The sequence below is a fragment of the Engraulis encrasicolus genome, chromosome 19, assembly GCF_034702125.1.
Source record: "Engraulis encrasicolus isolate BLACKSEA-1 chromosome 19, IST_EnEncr_1.0, whole genome shotgun sequence".
In the NCBI taxonomy this organism is placed as follows: Eukaryota; Metazoa; Chordata; class Actinopteri; order Clupeiformes; family Engraulidae; genus Engraulis; species Engraulis encrasicolus.
In genome coordinates, this window is record NC_085875.1 from 44,572,133 (window position 1) to 44,590,764 (window position 18,632).

The 18,632-nt window shown below is 43.2% G+C and overlaps 2 protein-coding genes and 1 non-coding gene across 3 annotated transcripts; all 3 read left to right on the forward strand.

Annotated features, from left to right (window-relative positions):
* The first annotated feature begins 1,151 nt into the window (after nucleotides 1–1,151).
* On the forward strand, nucleotides 1,152–9,205 carry odc1 (ornithine decarboxylase 1). The gene is made up of 11 exons (XM_063184524.1): nucleotides 1,152–1,289; nucleotides 3,612–3,763; nucleotides 4,085–4,212; nucleotides 4,349–4,522; nucleotides 4,824–4,996; nucleotides 5,795–6,011; nucleotides 6,321–6,404; nucleotides 6,579–6,741; nucleotides 7,010–7,125; nucleotides 7,418–7,632; nucleotides 7,946–9,205. The coding sequence occupies exons 3-11, from the start codon at nucleotides 4,111–4,113 to the stop codon at nucleotides 8,088–8,090; spliced, it is 1,389 nt and encodes a 462-aa protein (XP_063040594.1). The 5' UTR covers nucleotides 1,152–1,289; nucleotides 3,612–3,763; nucleotides 4,085–4,110; the 3' UTR covers nucleotides 8,091–9,205.
* LOC134435620 (small nucleolar RNA SNORD53/SNORD92) lies at nucleotides 5,473–5,554 on the forward strand. The gene has a single exon (XR_010032031.1). It is a non-coding gene; the product is annotated as a small nucleolar RNA SNORD53/SNORD92 (small nucleolar RNA).
* Nucleotides 9,206–9,867: 662 nt separating the features above from the next.
* Nucleotides 9,868–17,161, forward strand: lgals8b (galectin 8b). The gene is made up of 9 exons (XM_063224241.1): nucleotides 9,868–10,028; nucleotides 10,348–10,436; nucleotides 11,007–11,217; nucleotides 12,531–12,650; nucleotides 12,790–12,816; nucleotides 12,916–13,004; nucleotides 13,777–13,942; nucleotides 15,000–15,162; nucleotides 17,068–17,161. The coding sequence occupies exons 1-8, from the start codon at nucleotides 9,990–9,992 to the stop codon at nucleotides 15,147–15,149; spliced, it is 891 nt and encodes a 296-aa protein (XP_063080311.1). The 5' UTR covers nucleotides 9,868–9,989; the 3' UTR covers nucleotides 15,150–15,162; nucleotides 17,068–17,161.
* Nucleotides 17,162–18,632: the final 1,471 nt, after the last annotated feature.

Sequence of the window (18,632 nt, forward strand, 5' to 3'; positions counted from 1 at the left end):
AGTAGCCTGACCTGCATGGACCTGCTGTCACTCAAGGAATTAGTCAAGACACCAGACGGACTCACCGATCACATGACTAACTGCTTGTGTTTACAGTCTATGGGCTATTGAGCCAGTGTTGAGACCAGACGTCACTCACTTGAATTGTGACGTGTGGACAATGTGACAGAACTTTGCAGCAATTGGAAGTGTGGCATGCCATAATGTTAATGTATAACCCAAGCATAAACACACCAGAATATCCTTTGTGCAGGAAAAAGGTTCTATTCTTCCAAGATTCCCTCATTTTGCAAATGTGTAGGCCTGCTGTGTTTTGCCAGCTTCAAACTGAAGACTCAACTAGTCAGTAGGGCTGAACAACTTCCAAAAATGTAACTTTGTCTGTGAATGCATAGACCTATCTATTCTTTCCTTATCGTCCCACAAACAAAACAATAAAAAATGTTGTAGTATCACTAATTTGCCCTCTGTCTTTGTCTTTAGGGACATTTTCTCACTTATTCATCTTAAAGTCACCAGACCTAGTGCCTGCATAATTTGTTGCACATCCCACAACCAACTGTGCAGCCATTTAAATCCATTCAGGCCTATGATTCTGAGAGCAGATAGGACTTTTAGGCTACAATTTCTTAAAACTTTTTCTGCATTTTTAATTGTTTGGATTTGTTTTTTTTAAATGCTTTGTTGCTTGTTTTGTTGTATATTATGTTTTAATTTTTTTTGTCTTATTTTGATTAAATTGCAGGAATATGGATATAGGGGAAAAAAAATACTAGCTATCATGAAGCAGCAAAGTAGACTACTTTTCGCACAAAAATGGCTGCAATCTCTCTCATCTTCCAAGTTATCTCCATTTTGTCCACTTGTGAAAATAGCCTATGGGGTTGCTGGTAAAGGAGAGCATTTTTGAACGACTTAGTGCCATGCTATCTAGTGTAGTCAGTTAAAAATCTAAAAGCTGCCATTCTGTTGTAATTCCCATTCATTCCCAAACAAAGTTCCCCTGTGAGCACAGTTATTCCTTCACATTTGAACGCGTGGAGCCGGTAACAAGCCAAAACCGGTTCTCACATGGGATTGAAGAGATAGAAGGCCGGTTCCAGCTGGTATGTTGCCGTGGAAACGCCTAAACTATATAAAGTGTGGCGTTCCTCTACCGGCTTCCACTCCAACTTGAGCCAGGCAGCAAGGCGGTGTACTACTGTATGACGGCTTCTGGGCGAGAACAAAGTATCACTTTTCAAGGATTCAGATCTAATGGGGAAAAGTCTTTGTAAATGCTTTTAAAGGTATGTAAACTATTTTACTTGACTACTACACCAACCGTTGAATAGTAATGCAGAATTAGCTTGGAAAATAGAAGACTCATTTTGCCGGTTGTCGAAGCCGGTCGCTAGCTCTGCTATCTAGCATGGATGCCGGTTCTTTTCTTTTTTTAAACGCCATGCGATTCAGGCAGGCTTTTGTTGCTTGTATTTTCTATTTTGTTGTATATGTCAGAACCATGTTCAATCTTCACAAACGTCTAACATATTTCTGTACTGCCAAGATGACACCTCTACTTCAAATGAATGGCGTGCAACGTGGTCTCTTCGTGATGTGCGCGCTGTCTTCAGCGCAATTCTCGACTTCCACGATTTGAATGAGATGTTGTCAACCTAAACTTGAATAATCCGACTGTAAAACGAAGTTAATCTTTTGTCTAAACGTACGTGTAAATGGTTGAATGGTTACATTGATGAATGGCAACATATGGGGGCGTTTAGGCAAAGGTCCTTCAAGATGTTTTAACATAAGTTGTGCTGCGTCTATCTGTCGACATTCAGGGCGTATCATTGAATTGGTAGTTCCAGGCTATTAGACCGCGACATCACTGAGTTAGAGAGTATAGTACCTTTATTAATAACGACGGAAGTGAGGCTAAAGTAACTAAATCTTAAGATATTATGCTTTTATTTACAATTCTGAAGTCGACATCTGGTAGAGGCAACTGCGCAACAGTGAATGCGTCAAAATGCGTTGACTGTCACAAGGTTTCTCCATGAGCAGTGAGAAAAGATGTCCCCCCCCACATGCCGGTGCCGGCCGGCGCGTGGACACATGCATGCTGCCTGTGCGGTCTTCAGTCGTAAGAAGCGCTCAGGAAAAGGGGCGTCCCTCTCCATCTGATTGGCCGTTGCAGATCGAAGAGTTTAGTGGGCGGCTTTCCATTGGTCCATTTTCATGCAAATTTCGTCCGAAAGGGCCCCCCTCAATTGCCACATCCTGCTGTCAATGCAGTTCAGTCTATCCACAGACCTGTATTAACCTAGACTGGCAATGGGCGGTTCTAGCCAGTGGCAGCTTTTCGGATTGACTGGGCGCAGCCATCTTTGCCTTTTTCGCGCCCTGTGGGCGCCTCCCACAGACGTAGCCCCGCCTAGTGGAGACTATCGCAGCTGTGACCCATAGGAATGCATACGATTTCAAACGGTGATTACAACGTTATCAAAGTGGGTTTCAATCATTTTTTGTAAGATTTTGACAAGTCGTAACGTCTAAATTCTCACTCCACTAATGAAATAACCCTCACTACCTCCAAACGTTTTATTAGAGAGCCTGAAGCTGAGCGGTCTTGCCAGATCGGGCGGTTTCCCGCCCAATCGGGGCCGTTGAGGAAGGCGGTCTGTGGGTAAAAATGGACGAACATAATCAGTATTATCTGGCAACCCTGAAGCCGACTGTTTTCGTTGCCGCTTATGCAGGTTTGTGGATATTTGTGACACTGAATCGGCCATGCTTACGTGTGTAAAGCTTATTTTATGTACTTAACTCAGATGTAATGACAACTGTGTATATAGGTATGTATATTTCTTAAATAAGCCGTACGTTTTCAGTGAAGCTACCGGAAACTATTATTAATACCCCCCCCCCAGGACGCTGAAGGTAACCTAGCAACAACACGGCACAGCACATTGCAGCTGTGAAAATAAGGAGCCACTTGAGAGCGAGACTTTTCTAGAACATTAATTTATACTAGTGCTATTGTTCTAAAGACGTTACACATGGCCTGACCCAACTTAACTAGTGAACCAGTGTTGCAAAAAATATATATTTTTAAAACCCCATCGGTGCATGACGTCATTACGTAATTACGGGAGTCTCCACCAAGATGGCAGACTACGATTCTGAGGCTCTGAGAAATCCGAAAATTTCGAGGGGCATTGCCAGTCTAGGTTAATACAGGTCTGTGAGTCTATCTTTATCTAGAATTATTTGCCATAGAAACGAACAGTGGCTTGTCTGTTTGCTCATCCTTGGTAGTGGAAGAAGTTATCTGAAGCGTTCAGCGCTGGAGAGTTAACCGGCTGTGGGAGGTTAGGTTACATTCCAGTTCACGGGCTTTTACCGGAATTGAGGAAAGTTGAAAAGAGAGACGTCACGCGCGTGTAAAATGTCACCCTACACGAGTCGGAAACGAGCTCACATTCGATTCACGAAGCCTCGTGACTTATTACGTATCGTGCTTTATTGAACAGTAATAACATTGTATTGCAACAACACGACAGTAAAAACACTCACAAACAGTTGAGTAACAATTGTTCCCCCCTTCTATGTTCCCTCTACTACAGAATCATTACTTGGAAACATTGCACACTGGCTGCTCTGAAGGGAATGGCCTTGAGTCTTATCTGAAAGGATTCAATTTCACTGGAGAACCTCCTTGGCAGCTGCTCCTCTACACCTGATAAAGCCTAAATAATTCCATCTCTTTCTAGTCCAAGTAAGTTAAGAATTGCACGGTGTAATCCTATTGAAAAGCAATGCATTTTATGCCTTTTGTATGTGTAAAAAAAAGGTGACAGCGCATTACATAAGATCACAGTTTGGACTATCTTAATATTTGCCCTGCAGCGCTGTCAAACAGTAGTTAATTGGTGTCTTTAACTAGTCTAAATTATTTTACTGCCTGCAGTAAAGAATATTGTCTTTCTTGACACACTATATGCAGTATACAACTGCTGCAGAGAAGAACTGAAGTTCTTCATATGGTTATATATGTGGACCTGCTTGCTCACTGTCTTTTTTCACCCCCTCTCTGCAGTTCATTTGCAATCCAATCTTGGAATCATGAGCTCTTTCACTCCCACCGACTATGACTTCACCTTCCTGGAGGAAGGGTTCTCTGCATGGGACATTGTGGAGCAGAACATCAACGAGCTGTCCATGTCTGTAAGTACCTGACATCACCTCTATGCAGTCTTGTCTTCTCTTCTTTGTGTCATTTTGCTCATTGAATGAGGTCTTTCTCACACACACACATACACTTGTGGCGTTTTTTAAGATGATGACCATGTCTTGGTTTCAGGATGACAAGGATGCGTTCTACGTGGCGGACCTGGGGGACGTCCTGAAGAAGCACCTGCGCTGGGCGCGCGCCCTGCCCCGCGTGCACCCCTTCTACGCCGTCAAGTGCAACGACAGCCGCGCCGTGGTCCAGACGCTTGCCGCTCTGGGAGCGGGCTTTGACTGCGCCAGCAAGGTACGGCATCCTCACCACTTGCTGCTTTCCTTCTACCCGTGTCTTTGTACTTGAAGGGAAAGTTGTTTAAGTTTGCAGTAGTTATTAGTTATTTAGTTATTACTTAGTTGTTAAGCCATTCGAAAGACATATATTCACGGTTTATTTATTCATTTATACACATTTACACTCATACACACGGACGGGCCTCTAGTCCAGATCAACTTAGTTTACATTGAATTTGTTCCACATACACTGATGCGCTAACTGGTTTAGAGCAGGCTCATCGCTAACATACTCCCTTGGGGTTGTTCTTCTTCAGACGGAGATCCAGCTGGTGCAGTCTCTGGGCGTGGCGCCTGAGCGCATCATCTATGCCAACCCGTGCAAGCAGGTGTCCCAGATCAAGTACGCGCTGGGCCACGGGGTCCAGATGATGACCTTCGACAACGAGGTGGAGCTCATGAAGATCGCACGCTGCCATGGCAACGCCAAGTAAGTCGCCAACGTCACCCAAGGCCGAAGCTCACACCAAAAGCAAATTGTGTTTGTAGGGAGCAGTTCACAAAAAAAAGTACAATATCTGAGTGCAGTTCACATAAGATGCAGCTCGGTGCTTTAACTGTTTGGCAAGGAAGCATTGAATGGCTACCCTGGACCAGGTTTGTCGAAAACACTGTTGCTAACTAATTAGCAACTTACTAGGTTTCCAATGGGAAATTGCATTGCAACCAAGTAAGTTGCGAACTTAGTTAGCGACGATGTTGTTGAGAAACGCACTCCAGATCGGCAGTTGTGTATAAACATTAAAAAATGCTAAATGATTTCCGATGGGTCGGCATAGTGTCTTATTGAGTCGCTTGCATTATAAACTTGTTAATTTTTAAACTCTTGGGTGGAAATTGGGCATCAAAGTGGGCTATTTCTCTGAGTAATCAATCAAAAGGGGGGTTATGCTAAGCTGCAGAGGCTGAATATGATGATGTCTGAGAATGGTTTCGCTTTATCAGCTGATTCTTAGTGATGCCACGATTCTCTTGGCTATCTGATTCACCCCAGAAAAAAACCCTTCTCTTCACTTAGATTACACTCACCTTTGTCTTGACCTTTTGTTCTGAATTAGCAGTGTAAACATTGTATTTGCGTGGGAGTCTTTGACATTTCCGTTTCTGTAGTATGAAAAAATTCTGTGCACTTAAGTGTTTGTTAATGATTCAAATCTTACATTTGGTTGTGTATGGTACAACTGTGTCTAACTTGTGCGCCTATTTTTTTGTGTGTGTGCTTTGCCAGGCTGGTCTTGCGCATTGCCACGGACGACTCGAAGGCGGTGTGCCGTCTGAGCATCAAGTTTGGAGCCACCCTGAAGAACAGCCGCGTGCTGCTGGAGCGGGCGCGGGAGCTGGGCCTGGATGTCATCGGGGTCAGCTTCCACGTGGGCAGCGGATGCACCGACCCGGAGACCTACACGCAGGCCATCTCCGACGCACGCTGTGTCTTCGACATTGGGGTACGGGTTGTTTTTTAAAAAAATTAAAATTATTTTTAGACTTTCAATCAGCAAAAACAGTTGTCATTGCACACTCAATAGTTTTTGTAAAATACATCACCAATAATTTGGCTTCTGTCTTCATCAGGGTCATTTTATTTTCATATTTACCAAGGGCAGTAAATAGTCATGTACTTTAGCTCTAAGCTATAAAGTAGATATATGCAGGAATCAAACAGAATGAAAAGTCCCTTTAAAAAATGTAGGAAACATGTAAAAATGTGCAGAAGAATTTCATGAAGTAATGGTTTTCTGGATGTCTCTCCACAGGCTGAGCTGGGATACAACATGACCCTCCTGGACATCGGAGGCGGCTTCCCTGGCTCAGAAGACACCAAGCTGAAGTTTGAGGAGGTACGTACATGTCAAATATGTTGGATTATATCAAAGTCACATCATTCAGTACCAGTTGGACATAACATGCTTTTGAAATTAGACTAACCTGCCCTACCCCCTTGTTAAGAGTTAACATGACATTTAAGGTGGTTTTGACTAAGATCCCCCCTCCTTGTTTTTGCTTCCCTATAGATCACCACTGTGATCAACCCTGCACTGGATAAGTATTTCCCTGCTGACTCCGGGGTGCAGATCATCGCGGAGCCCGGCCGCTTCTATGTGGCCTCTGCCTACACGCTGGCCGTCAACATCATCGCCAAGAAGGTGGTGATGAACGAGCAGTCGGCCTCTGATGGTACGTAGACGCAGACCAAAGAGTTGAACCTTTTAAGGCTGAGAGTTTTTTAGCAATATTGAAGAATGTAGAATGGTGTGAGTTCACTCTTTAAGCAGCAATGCAAGAATCTGATTCTACATCATATTCTATGAGGCCCTAAATTCTTAACGTGTCATTGTGAAGGCATTCTAACAGTACACATTGAGTAGACAGCAGATCATTTAGGGTGAACACGCCCTTGTTGCCTCTCGCTAACGTCTTGCCCTTCCTCTTTCCCCTTCTCCAGAGGAGGACGATGGCTGCAACGATCGCACCCTGATGTACTATGTGAACGACGGGGTTTACGGGTCTTTCAACTGCATCCTTTACGACCACGCTCACGTGCTGCCAACCTTGCACAAGGTGAGGTCCTTACGTCACCCGTCTACTACACTGGTGGACTTACAACGCTGTTATATCACCACATTCTTCAGTAGTAATCAACGTACTAATCCAAATGTTTTTGTTAATACCCGTGTAGAAATCCAAGCCTTTCAGCACATTTTTCAGTAGCAACCATTCAGTACTCAGTCACACATACTTAGAGTTCTTGCCTGTCTAGACACCCAAGCTTATTGTTATTACCACATACTGTACCTACGTACTAATCAATGTACTAACAACATGGCTTTCTCTTCTTATTTGTCCTGTGTAGAAACCCAAGCCAGATGAGCGCTTTTACCCGTGCAACATCTGGGGCCCGACATGTGACGGCCTGGACCGCATCGTGGAGCACTCTGTGCTGCCGGACCTGCAGGTGGGCGACTGGCTGCTGTTTGAGAACATGGGCGCCTACACCGTGGCCGCCTCCTCCACCTTCAACGGCTTCCAGAGGCCTGACATCCACTACGTCATGTCCCGCAACGCATGGTACGCTGCCGCTCACTACTTCTGGCCCTTTTTGCTCTAAATTTCTGTCTCCTATGAAGGATTAAATATTAGGGAGGGGGATACGGGAAGGCAGTGAGTGAAACATGCCAAGTTATTAGTAACTGGACTTCTATTAGATGATTAATAGCTTTTCACCTTTCATCCACGTTGTCTTCCGTTCTGACAGTGAACATAAAGGTCCTTACAACTTGGCTCCTTTGACTACCATGCCCTGGATTTGAATATATGATTATCTTGAAAGACATGAAGTTATTTAACTAAACCAAACTATGTTTTGGTATGTCATTTGCAGGCAGTGCATGCAGCAGATCCAGGCCCAGGGGATGCCGGCCCCTGTGGAGGAGCTGAGCCAGGGCAGCATGCCGTCCTGCTGTGGGCGCGAGAGCAGCCTGGAGGTCCTGGCCAAGCCCTGCCCGCCCACCCACGTGCTGCTCTAAGAGCCTCAATAGCCACCCGCACCAGGCACACTGTAACAAACAAAACAAAAGCTGGCTTCAACTCAGCTTCACCGAACCAACCACCCACCATCCCATGCACATAGTGTTGTTCATGCACCCGGCTCCCTTTCTGTGCAGTTCCAGAAAGCCGCTTTGCTAACTTTTGTTTGCAACTTACTGGTAGCAATGCAACTTCCCCTTGGCAACCAACGGAGTTGTGAACTGGTTAGCAATGACGCTTTTGAGAAATGGGGTCCAAAATGGCAGTTTTTTTTAATAAAACAGTGTTTTTTTGTCACTGTCATTTGCCACCAGTCTGCAATATATTTAACTGCTTTATGTAGATTTCGAATGAAAAGCCCACTTATGGTAATGGGCAGACATTTCATTCATACATTTGGTGACTCGCTGTGTTTTTTTGTTTGTTTGTTTTGTTTTTTACTTTTGTATTTGTTTTTTATGTTTGTGGGGCCACTCACTTGTCACCCATTGCAGACACGCAATCATCCTGTCACACATTCTGTGTCTCCAGTATGGTTTTATTATTGCTCTTATTTTATTTTAATGTTTTATTGTATTATTTTATTATTTTATTTTATAGTTGCATCAAAAGGCCAGTTACTTGACTGGGAGCATGAAGGGGTAAAACATTTGGCATGATTACCATTCCCAGTATGAAGGATGTAGGTTCAGTCCTGATGCGCTCCTTAATCTCGAGCACCGCCTTTGTGACTTAACTGAAGGCGGATCTCCGTGGATGGCAGTTTCATAGAGAGCTCATGAAAAGAGATGTGTGGAAGCGTGTCAGGATATGGCTGCTATAAGTATATTTAAGTTATAAAGCCTCATTCTCTATACTGAAATGTGCACATATGCCCTTCATATTCCACCTAATTTCTACTCTCCTTTGCTTAACTTTTTTATTTTATTTTAATGTATTACTATGTGCTAGTAAGTGTTAATATTAATAAAAGCATATAGTTGCTGTCAACAATGCATCTGGAAATGGACTGCGGAAGAGCTGGGATTGCATGTATAATTTGCTTTCCTATGGAAACTTTTAAACAAATTTTTGTATTTTTTTTTATAAATAATAAAACTATGTAGTTGAAATATCTGTGTGAGTGTTTATTACAATCCTACAAGAGCTAAATCATAATGTAGGCCTACACTTGAAACAAAGGATGATGCGTACAAGTGAATTCATCTGAATAAACACAACATCACACATTACAACACAACACATACAGTAAAATACAATACCAAAAAATACCAATATATGAAGTGAAGTGGACAATATATCTTTCTGCTGACAATGGAGGATGAAGTTCCCAAGTTACCGGTACAAACGTGCTGCTACCATCACTGAAGTTGCACCAAATACTGCACAGCGTGGGCAGTTTGGAGTGGTGTGTTTGCGCCACCTGCCGTTTGGAAGGATTAACACAAGATGAAGATTGAGGGTGCATATAACATTTTAGGCACATGTAATGCATTCCCATAAGAGTTCTTATTTTTCCACAACCGAGTAAGCAGCTTTCTATTTTCTGTTGCAAAGTAGCAAGAAGTAGGCCTAGTTATCTGTTGTACTTGTGGGCGTGACATAACAAGTTAGCCGTCTAATAAGGAGCCACCATTTCTTTTAGATAGGCTAAATAAGATGATATCGGCATTTTTGTTGTTACAAATCATTGATGGCAACGCTTTGGAATTGGACTTGAATTGGTTAATTATGCCCAGAATCACATGGTAGGCGTATCCATTCCGTCACCTTATTCTAGGCTGCATGATGGCAGATTGAAGAACGCGCTCATGGAAATATCAAGCCGGTCCTCGGATGCGTTCAAATAACATTTGTTGCAGATATCATTTTATCATCCTGGTCTGTCGGACGCTCCGATGTCTGTAGTGAATGCTAAACAAACTATCTCAAATCCGGTAAGAGCAATTCTATTAACAGCTGCTAGCCCTGTCTGTAGCCTATTCACAACATATTCAAATAATTCGTCATGGTTTGGGGGTCAGTCTGTTGGCATATGTGTCATGCTGTACTCTTTTTTAACTAATCAGTCCTCCCATCACATGCGGTTAGGTGCATTTGCCCACGCATGTAGGCCCACAGACCTTTGATTTGGAGGCTGCATGCATGTAGGCTACCAATGGCAAATCCATTGCTTGGAGCAATATTAGCGGACGGGTCGCCGACAGCCAAGATAAAAATGTCCACAAACTGATAAACTGGCCTTTCATGTTGCAGGCAATTCCGTTCAGTGGGAACATAGTCGGAGGATTACATCCAGGGGATATTGTACTCATCCAGGGAACCGTCCTCAGCGATGCGGAGAAGTGCGTATGGATACCAGCCAAGTTTAGTAGACAGTGAACTACTATAGCCTACAACTCGTTTGCTAGCTACTTACTGATGTTTTTGGAGGCTGCACTGACAGCATAGTAGGGGTTTTATGTTAGGTCTACTTTAATACTTTGCAATATGTGCGCACTATGTGCACTTTGAAGGAGCTGCTTTAAATGTCATCATGGCAGGCATTATATTCCACTCCATTCCATTCTATTCTATTCTATTCTATTCTATTCTATTCAGTGGTTCTAGACCAAAATTGCCAGGGGGGCTGAGGTTGCGTGTTTTTAGGGGCGCACATGAAAAAAAAACCAGGTACAATATACTATTGTATATAGGCTATTTATATTTAGACATTACAGTAAAAAAATACAATATTGACCATTGACTGTCTAGTAGGCCTACAGGGGCCGCAATAGGGGTCAGGAGCAATTCTACAGGGGCTGAGGCCCACCCTGGTCCCCCTCCTAGAACCACCTATGATTCTGTTCTGTTCTAGTCTATTCTATTCTACTCTATTCTGCACTTGATGAAGATGTGACTTTCTGCATCCCCAGTTTCCATTTGGACTTGGCTTGTGGGAGCAGCACCAAACCCCGTGCGGACGTGGCCTTCCACTTCAAGCCACGCTTCATCCCTCCCCCGTGTATTACCTGTAACTCTTTAGTGCAAGAATGCTGGGGCAGCGAGGAGAAAATGGACCGAATGCCTTTCAAGCAAGGGTCTATGTTCGAAGCTGTCATATTAGTGCACGAAGATGTGTTCAAGGTAAACAAAAACAAAAAAAGGGACACAGGCTCAGCTCATTGCTTGACACATTTATTGTCATGAACCGCACGTGAACATGACCTAAAGTCTAGTTAGTGCATCTCTGTAACACACAATGCCCTATGGGTAGTCATGGGTAAGTGGTTAGGTCGTCAGACTTGTAGCTCAAAGGTTGCCGGTTCAACTCCCAATCCGCCAGGGTGGTGGGGGGAGTAAGTTAATTAGCTCTCCCCTATCCTCTTCCATGACTGAGGTACCCTAAGCATGGTGGGACCCACTAGTTTGACGCCCTCTCGGTACTTCACATGGTAATCAAACATTTCAAACAAGCGATTTAAGGTTAGGGTTAGGTTTAGGGTTAGGGTTAGGTTTAGGGTCGTATGACGTAAGCGGTAAGTACCGAAAGGGCGTCGAACTAGTGAGTCCCTAAGCATGGTACTGTCCCACCGCACTGCTTCCTTTCAGGCACCAATTAGGGCTGCCCTCTTGCACGGGTGAGGCATACAGTAAATTCAATTTCGTTGTGTGCAGTTGAGTGCTGTCACAATGGCAATGGGAGTTGTAATTTCCCTGTTGGGCTTTAATTTTTTCATGACATAAGGATGCAGTCCAGTACACCAGGGATGGGTAACTTTCATGATAAGGAGGGCCACATTTTGTCATAATTATATAGTACCATTGGAGGGACCACAAATCTGACTAACTCTCAGAGTTCGAGGAGCAGTTGGTTGCTCATTGACTGACGATATTGTTTGGAAGGAACATGAGTGTGCTCTATCGACCAACAGTATAATTACAATGGATTGATTTAGTAGTGATTTAAAAAAAATCTGGTCTTTTTTATTATGTTTTATGTATGGGCCGCACTGAGTGAGGAGGCGGGCCGCATGTGGCCCCCGGGCCTCCAGTTGCCCTGGCCATGTACACTGACTTAACAACTCTTTCCTACAACTATAAGGGCCTGGTCAGTCAGTTTCACTATCCAACAACTCTAGGCTGGCTTTGACATACATAAGCTCCAGTCCCAAAAAATATTTCCTGCAACGTGATAGTAGAGGGTATGATAAGACCAGGTGCTGGTGTAACGGAGGGCAACTAGCAGAGTGTGGTGTGGAGCGTTAAACCTCCCTCCCGAAGCCTCAATAAAGTGTGGTAGCGTTGTGCTATGGGACCGGCCCTTTAGCTCAGCGGTATCGTACTGTGCCTCCCATTCTGAACTGATGCGTTGACTAGGAGGTGGCAAGTTAGCAGCCCCGAGGGGGTGAACTGTGCTGGAACACCTCGGTTACACTGGTTCCTTTCTGCTCCTGTAGGTAGCAGTCAATGGCAAACACATCCTGGAGTACAGACACAGACTCCCAGTGGAGACCATCAACACCTTCTCGATATCCGGGAGGATCTCTGTACGCACAATTGCCTTCACAGCAAATTCAGTGAGTGTTTTCATTCAGAAATGGTCTATGTTCAATTGCAAACAGGTGTTGTATGGCGTCAACATTTCAAATGGTTTCTCTTTTCACACATCTCCAACTTGATTTGTTGTGTTTCTCTCTCTCTCTCTCTCTCCAATAGGCGATTTTCTCTGAAGCAGGCGACCTGGTGAGTGTCTGTGCTCCAACTCATTGGCATGCCTGCTGCTAACTAACCTGATCCACCTCAGTAAGATGAGCCATGTGTCCTTGTTGTGTCCTTCCTCAGAGTATACCCTACAGGGGCAGTATGCTGAAAGGCCTGAGTCCTGGACGACACATCACTATTACTGGCCATGTCAGCTCATATCCACACAGGTACGCCTCATACAAAACACCTTGAACAACACAAAGACCACTGGGCCAGTGAGGTAATGTGAAACTACTTTGTATGTCGAATGTCTATACCCAAACACAGCACCTTTCTATAGTTGTATCTATCTCTGTCAATTTGAGGCTAAAAATCTGTAATGTACGCAAACTTCACAGACAGACAGGACAGGACACAGACAGACAGGATTTCATATCTAGAGCGCCTCTTATGCCTCTTTTCCACTGCCGGTTTTCTGGTAGCCTACAACTCGATACAGCACGACTCAGCCACCACTTTTTGCTTTTCGATTGGGCACGACACAGCTCAATCTAAGAGAAAAAAAGTGGCGGCCTCCCTCTAGAGGCAAACTGGAAAAGTTTTCAAGAAAGTATTCACAGTGTATGTGGGCTGTAAGTTTTCAAATGATGGTTTACAAAATCCTTATATCATTTAACTACTACTTGCCAAACCATTCTCACACATCGCACACAAGGTAGGCTCCTGGCATTACAAATTAGCCATAGAAACCTTTCATGAACCACATATACACGTTGTCATGGTATTGTCATGACATAGTCATGACATGTTTGTAATAATGTGCACTGCATTGTCCCTGAAATAAACTACTAAATGAAAAAAATAGGGCAACATTTTGTTACCCCACATTTATACATGTGTACTGCCAAAGTTCAATCTATAATGTATTGTGAATACATTTTCATTGCCGTGTAAATCCTTACAACATATTGTATTGTCCTCACCATCCTTCACCTCCAGTTTCACCATCAACCTGAGAATCCAGGGCTCGGAGAACATCGCCTTGCACCTCAACGCCCGCATCAAGTCGGGCATGTTCGTCCGCAACTCCCTGCTGAGCCAGGGCTGGGGCCATGAGGAGCTGGAGCTGACACGTTTCCCCTTCGCCCCGGGAAAATACTTTGAGGTATGGCCAGGGACATGGTATCCCACAAAGTGCGGCGTTCTGTAATAGTCATGGAAAAGGGTACTACGCTACTACATCACGCAGCCTTTAGAAATGCATTACGACTTACCTTGGTCATTACCATTCTGGTAACAGCAAATGTATTGCAGGGGCCATGTTGGAGGGTGTTGCAGGGGCCACGTTGGGAGGGTGGAGTAAGCATACGTGAGAGATACACATACTGTAGTATCTGGTACGTGGGGCCCCTAGGGTAAGGGGTGGTTCTTCAGTTTGTCCGCTTGGTACCTGTGGCCTGATAGGCCTGTTTATCAATGCACCCTGGGTATTTCCATCAACTGGGTTCACTGTAGGCTTAATGGATGCTCCAGCTATGCTACAGCTGCAGATATTTCCAATTAGATGGTTTACTGGCTAAATGAGATTCAGTAAGTTACTGTACATTGCAGTGAGATGTAATAACCTCCTAAATGAATGAGTGTTATAGCTTTGGTTGTTTTGGAAATGGTCTGAGGCAAAGCTATGTGGCTCTTCTATTGCCTTAAGGCCATTTGGAGCTGTTTGATGTTTGGATGTATTTGCCTGCCAATCTCTAGGATAGGGATATACAGTATCCCATCTCTTTTGCATCTTAATGTATAATAACAACAAGCAACACTAAAGCAGAGTTTGGGAAGACATAGAGTGTACCCCATTCCCATCACTTGGCATGTCTTCCTGCGAAATGTCATCCAGTCATTCAAAAATGTCATTCTGTTGAGTTAGATGATTAAGTTTTACCTTTCCCCTGTACTTTTCTGAGTCTGGCAATGTGAAGTATACCTCCAAGCTAACATATATAATTGAATCATATGAGACCAACGAGAGGCTAGCTGTTCACATAGGATTCAATGATAATTGCCAGCTTGGAGCTAAAAGTGACATCCCCAGACAAAGAGAACGGTTGGAAGACCAGGAGAAAGGTAAAACTCGGTTATTGAACTCTAGATTAGCTTATTTCCTGCAATGGTGGTGTTGTGCTTGAAGTGTTCCTCATGGTTCCATGTGCTTGTTGTTCCAGATGATCATCCTGTGCCAGCCTCACCAGTTCAAGCTGGCGGTGAACGGGGACCACCTGCTGGAGTACCTCCACCGCGTGCAGGACCTGAGCAGCATCGACCAGCTGGAGGTGATGGGAGATCTGGAGCTTCAGGAGGTGCGCCTCTGGTGATGGTGGTGGTGATGTACGTGTATTAGATACATGTACTGTATAGGCAGGCCTCTCTTGCCTCTTTTCCACTGCCAGTTTTCTGGCAGGCCTACAGCTCAACTCAGCTGCCACTTTATACTTTATGATTGAGCTGTGTCATGCCTATTTGAAAAGCAAAAAGTGGCGGCCGAGTCGCGCTGTGTGGAGCTGTAGGCCTACCAGATAACCGGCAGTGGAAAAGAGGCATAAAATAACCACGAGCCAACTGGCCAAATGCTGGTGAAAATTCAGTTTGGCTGGTAGAAAAGAACACGTGCCAGTCACTTTGACCAATAGTGAGTGTATGTTTGGCTAGTAAGCTAAGATTAACATCTACAAGGCAAATTGGCTAGTGATGAAAAAGTTAATTTATAGCCCTGGATATAGGCTACAATAAGACACTGGATGTTGCGTCGACACAGCCTTTTGGTATGTGATACACCAGTGGTAGTACTGTACAGGGCACCTCCATCTTGGCATGGGGCTCGTACTTATGCCGTTCACTTGATCATCAAAGACCTGAGGCATATTTCTATCTGTATTGGCTCTAGCAAAGATGTTCTTCTAGCACCACCTGCATATGGGGTTGTTGCCAATTGATATTCATTCAAGCAGTGTTACCCCCGTACCAAGATGGCGCTGACCAAATCGACAAATTTTGTTCCAATAGGTAGGGGTAGTCAAGGTGGCATCTAGTATTTTATATCTATGGATTGCCAACTGGCTCATAGGACCTTTAACTTAAAGGAACCGTCCACCTTTTTTGATTTTCACATATTTGCAGTATTTCCCAGTATTATTCATGAATGTGCATATAATTTTCGTCTATGTGTTTCCATTGCCTAGTTGCGTAGCTGCAAGCCTATGGGGGCAAACAAAACATCATCAAATGTACTTATAAAGTACTTTAATGTAAAAATCAACAGAGTGCAAAACAGCTATTTAATCCTGTGATCAATCGTGGCTTGATGCTAATGCCTCCATTCACTTCCAGTGATTATGCTAAGCTATGCTAATACTTCTGATCCAGTAAATCTAAGTACTGAAAAAACGGAGAAGAAAATGATATGCACATTCATGAATAATGCTTGCAAATATGTGAAAATCAAAAAAGGGTGGACAGTTCTTTTAAAGTGTTTTTTAGTCGACAGACTGCAGAAGCGATGGAGAGACTTTCTTTGCCTTTTAATAAGAGAAAACATAGGATGGCTTTTTAAGGTGATTAACTTGAAAACGTTACATAGTGCACCTTTTACACCAGAGATGTGGGATAGTGTCTGTGGTTTGTCAAAACCTCCAGCACTGGGCCTTTTTCATGTGACGCCAGACACCTTCAATTCAATGCAATCAGCGCAGGTATAAGTAGCATACGACGGCATAGACATAAACACATGATGTTTTCTACCAAAAACCAGTAGTCGTTTATACCTGTTTCACATCAAAACTGAACTTGTTTGCCGTCACGGCAAGATAGGCTAATTGGGATGGTCTAGACTCAAGAACATAAAGTTAGTTCTAAAGACACAGTGAGGTGGTTGACCACAGTTTAGTGAGGCTTAACAAAGCTTAAAAGTGGTTTGTCTCAAAGGTCCAATCCCAGAGTACTGTTAAGCCATTTTCAGCATTTTCCTCCATGACTATAATGTTCTAGTGTTAATGAATGACAACACAACATGAAGAACCACCTAGGTTGCAACATACATTGTTATACTGTATTGAGTTATATTAAATCATATAGAAGTATTTATATTTTTAGTTTAGCATTTCAATTTAGTTTAGCTATTTAAATTTTACTGACCATGTAACCTCCATAAAATGTGAAATACCTTTGTTATAGCAGCAGCACAACAAAGTGCAGCTTCTTTTTCTCAGGACAAATGAGTTTTGCTTCCCTCCTCAGATTCATGAAGGCACTGACAAACACACTGACAAACTACTCCTTATCCAGAGGGCAAAAGCAGTCCATGTTGAACCCTTTTAAGATAACAATACACAATTTTAAGAAATACTGTATTTGTTTTTGTACTGTTCTACTAAAATCCTGATGGTTACTGGCATCTGGGAAATAACATGTACATAGCCTCTCCTCCCAGGGGTTTAAGTGCAACCCATATGAGTGGTGCTGAAATACTGTTCCTAATTACACCATTAAATCACAGTACTGTAAGACATTGTGCGATGCAATTCGTTTGGTCGTAATTCTATGTCCAGCTTCAGCATTCTTGTTTTTTTTTTAACAAGGTGGTGCTCTTTCACAAGAAAATAACATTTTTGTGTGAAGCACAACTATTGCAACTATTATGTTTGCAACTATTCTTAAAAAGAAAACAAAATGGGCGTTGGGAGGGGGGGAGAAAGTGCTGTTGCCTTTTGCATGACTGAGAAAAAACAAACAAACGGAACCTACTTAAAATGTACTGTAATAGATGTTGGAATACTGGAATCGGTACCATGGAATGCGATTTACTACATTCAGATACCTCTAAAGTAGTTCTGTGTTTACAATTTGCCAGTAACATAGATCTGACTTAAAAGCCTTCCATTTTGAATCTCTAAGTGTGAAACACTCTTGAAAAGGAGACAGCAGCTGTCCCTACACTACAGTGCAACAAGTGGTGTGTGATGATTCCTAATAAATCTCCTTATGCAGAGTGAATGTGTCCTGGGGCAGTTATTTGTGTTGTATAGAGTACTCATTACATTACATTTAGCAAACACTTTTTTCAAAAGCAACTTAAAATTCAGACATTATTAATATCCTAGAGACATTTGTTAATGAAATACATCGTCAGTGAATTAACATTGTATGTGAGGAATTTCTATAACTAATGGATATAGTCCAATTAGGTCTTCAACGCAGACTGCATTATTGTCAATGAACCACTAGGTGGCGCCAGATCATTTTAAATGGCTGGAGAAATGACAGGCCAGAACAGCCCCTCAAAGCAGCTGTAAACACAAAGGGAGAGGCACTTAGTCTGTAGAAACAGATAAGTTTTGATTTAGGGTAGAGTAACCACTGCACTACCAAAGACAGGAATCTGCTAATCCTGTGTCATTTCTGTCTAACTGTTTTCAGACTAGAGAAAGCTGCACAGTTGTATGAACTGTGAACAGTGACCACCTCGAAACACATTATTGTACAGTTCAGTTATATATTGTATAATCACTTTTTTACATTTCAGATATCTTGTTGTCCCTCTGAGAGTTAAGTCCACTTGTGTCACATACAGTATTGAGCATTTATGTTAGTCAGAGTAAGCAAACATCAGAGCTGAGAAAGAGAATGAGTGGGTGTTAGTGACTGTGAAAAACAGTGAGTGCATGTATGCATGACTAATGCAAAAGACTGCAATGCAAGAGAGAGAAAAAAAAAAGAGAGAGAGAGAGAGAGAGAGAGAGAGAGAGAGAGAGGGAGAGAGAGAGAGACAGACAGAGAGAAAGAGACAGAGAGAGAGAGAGAGA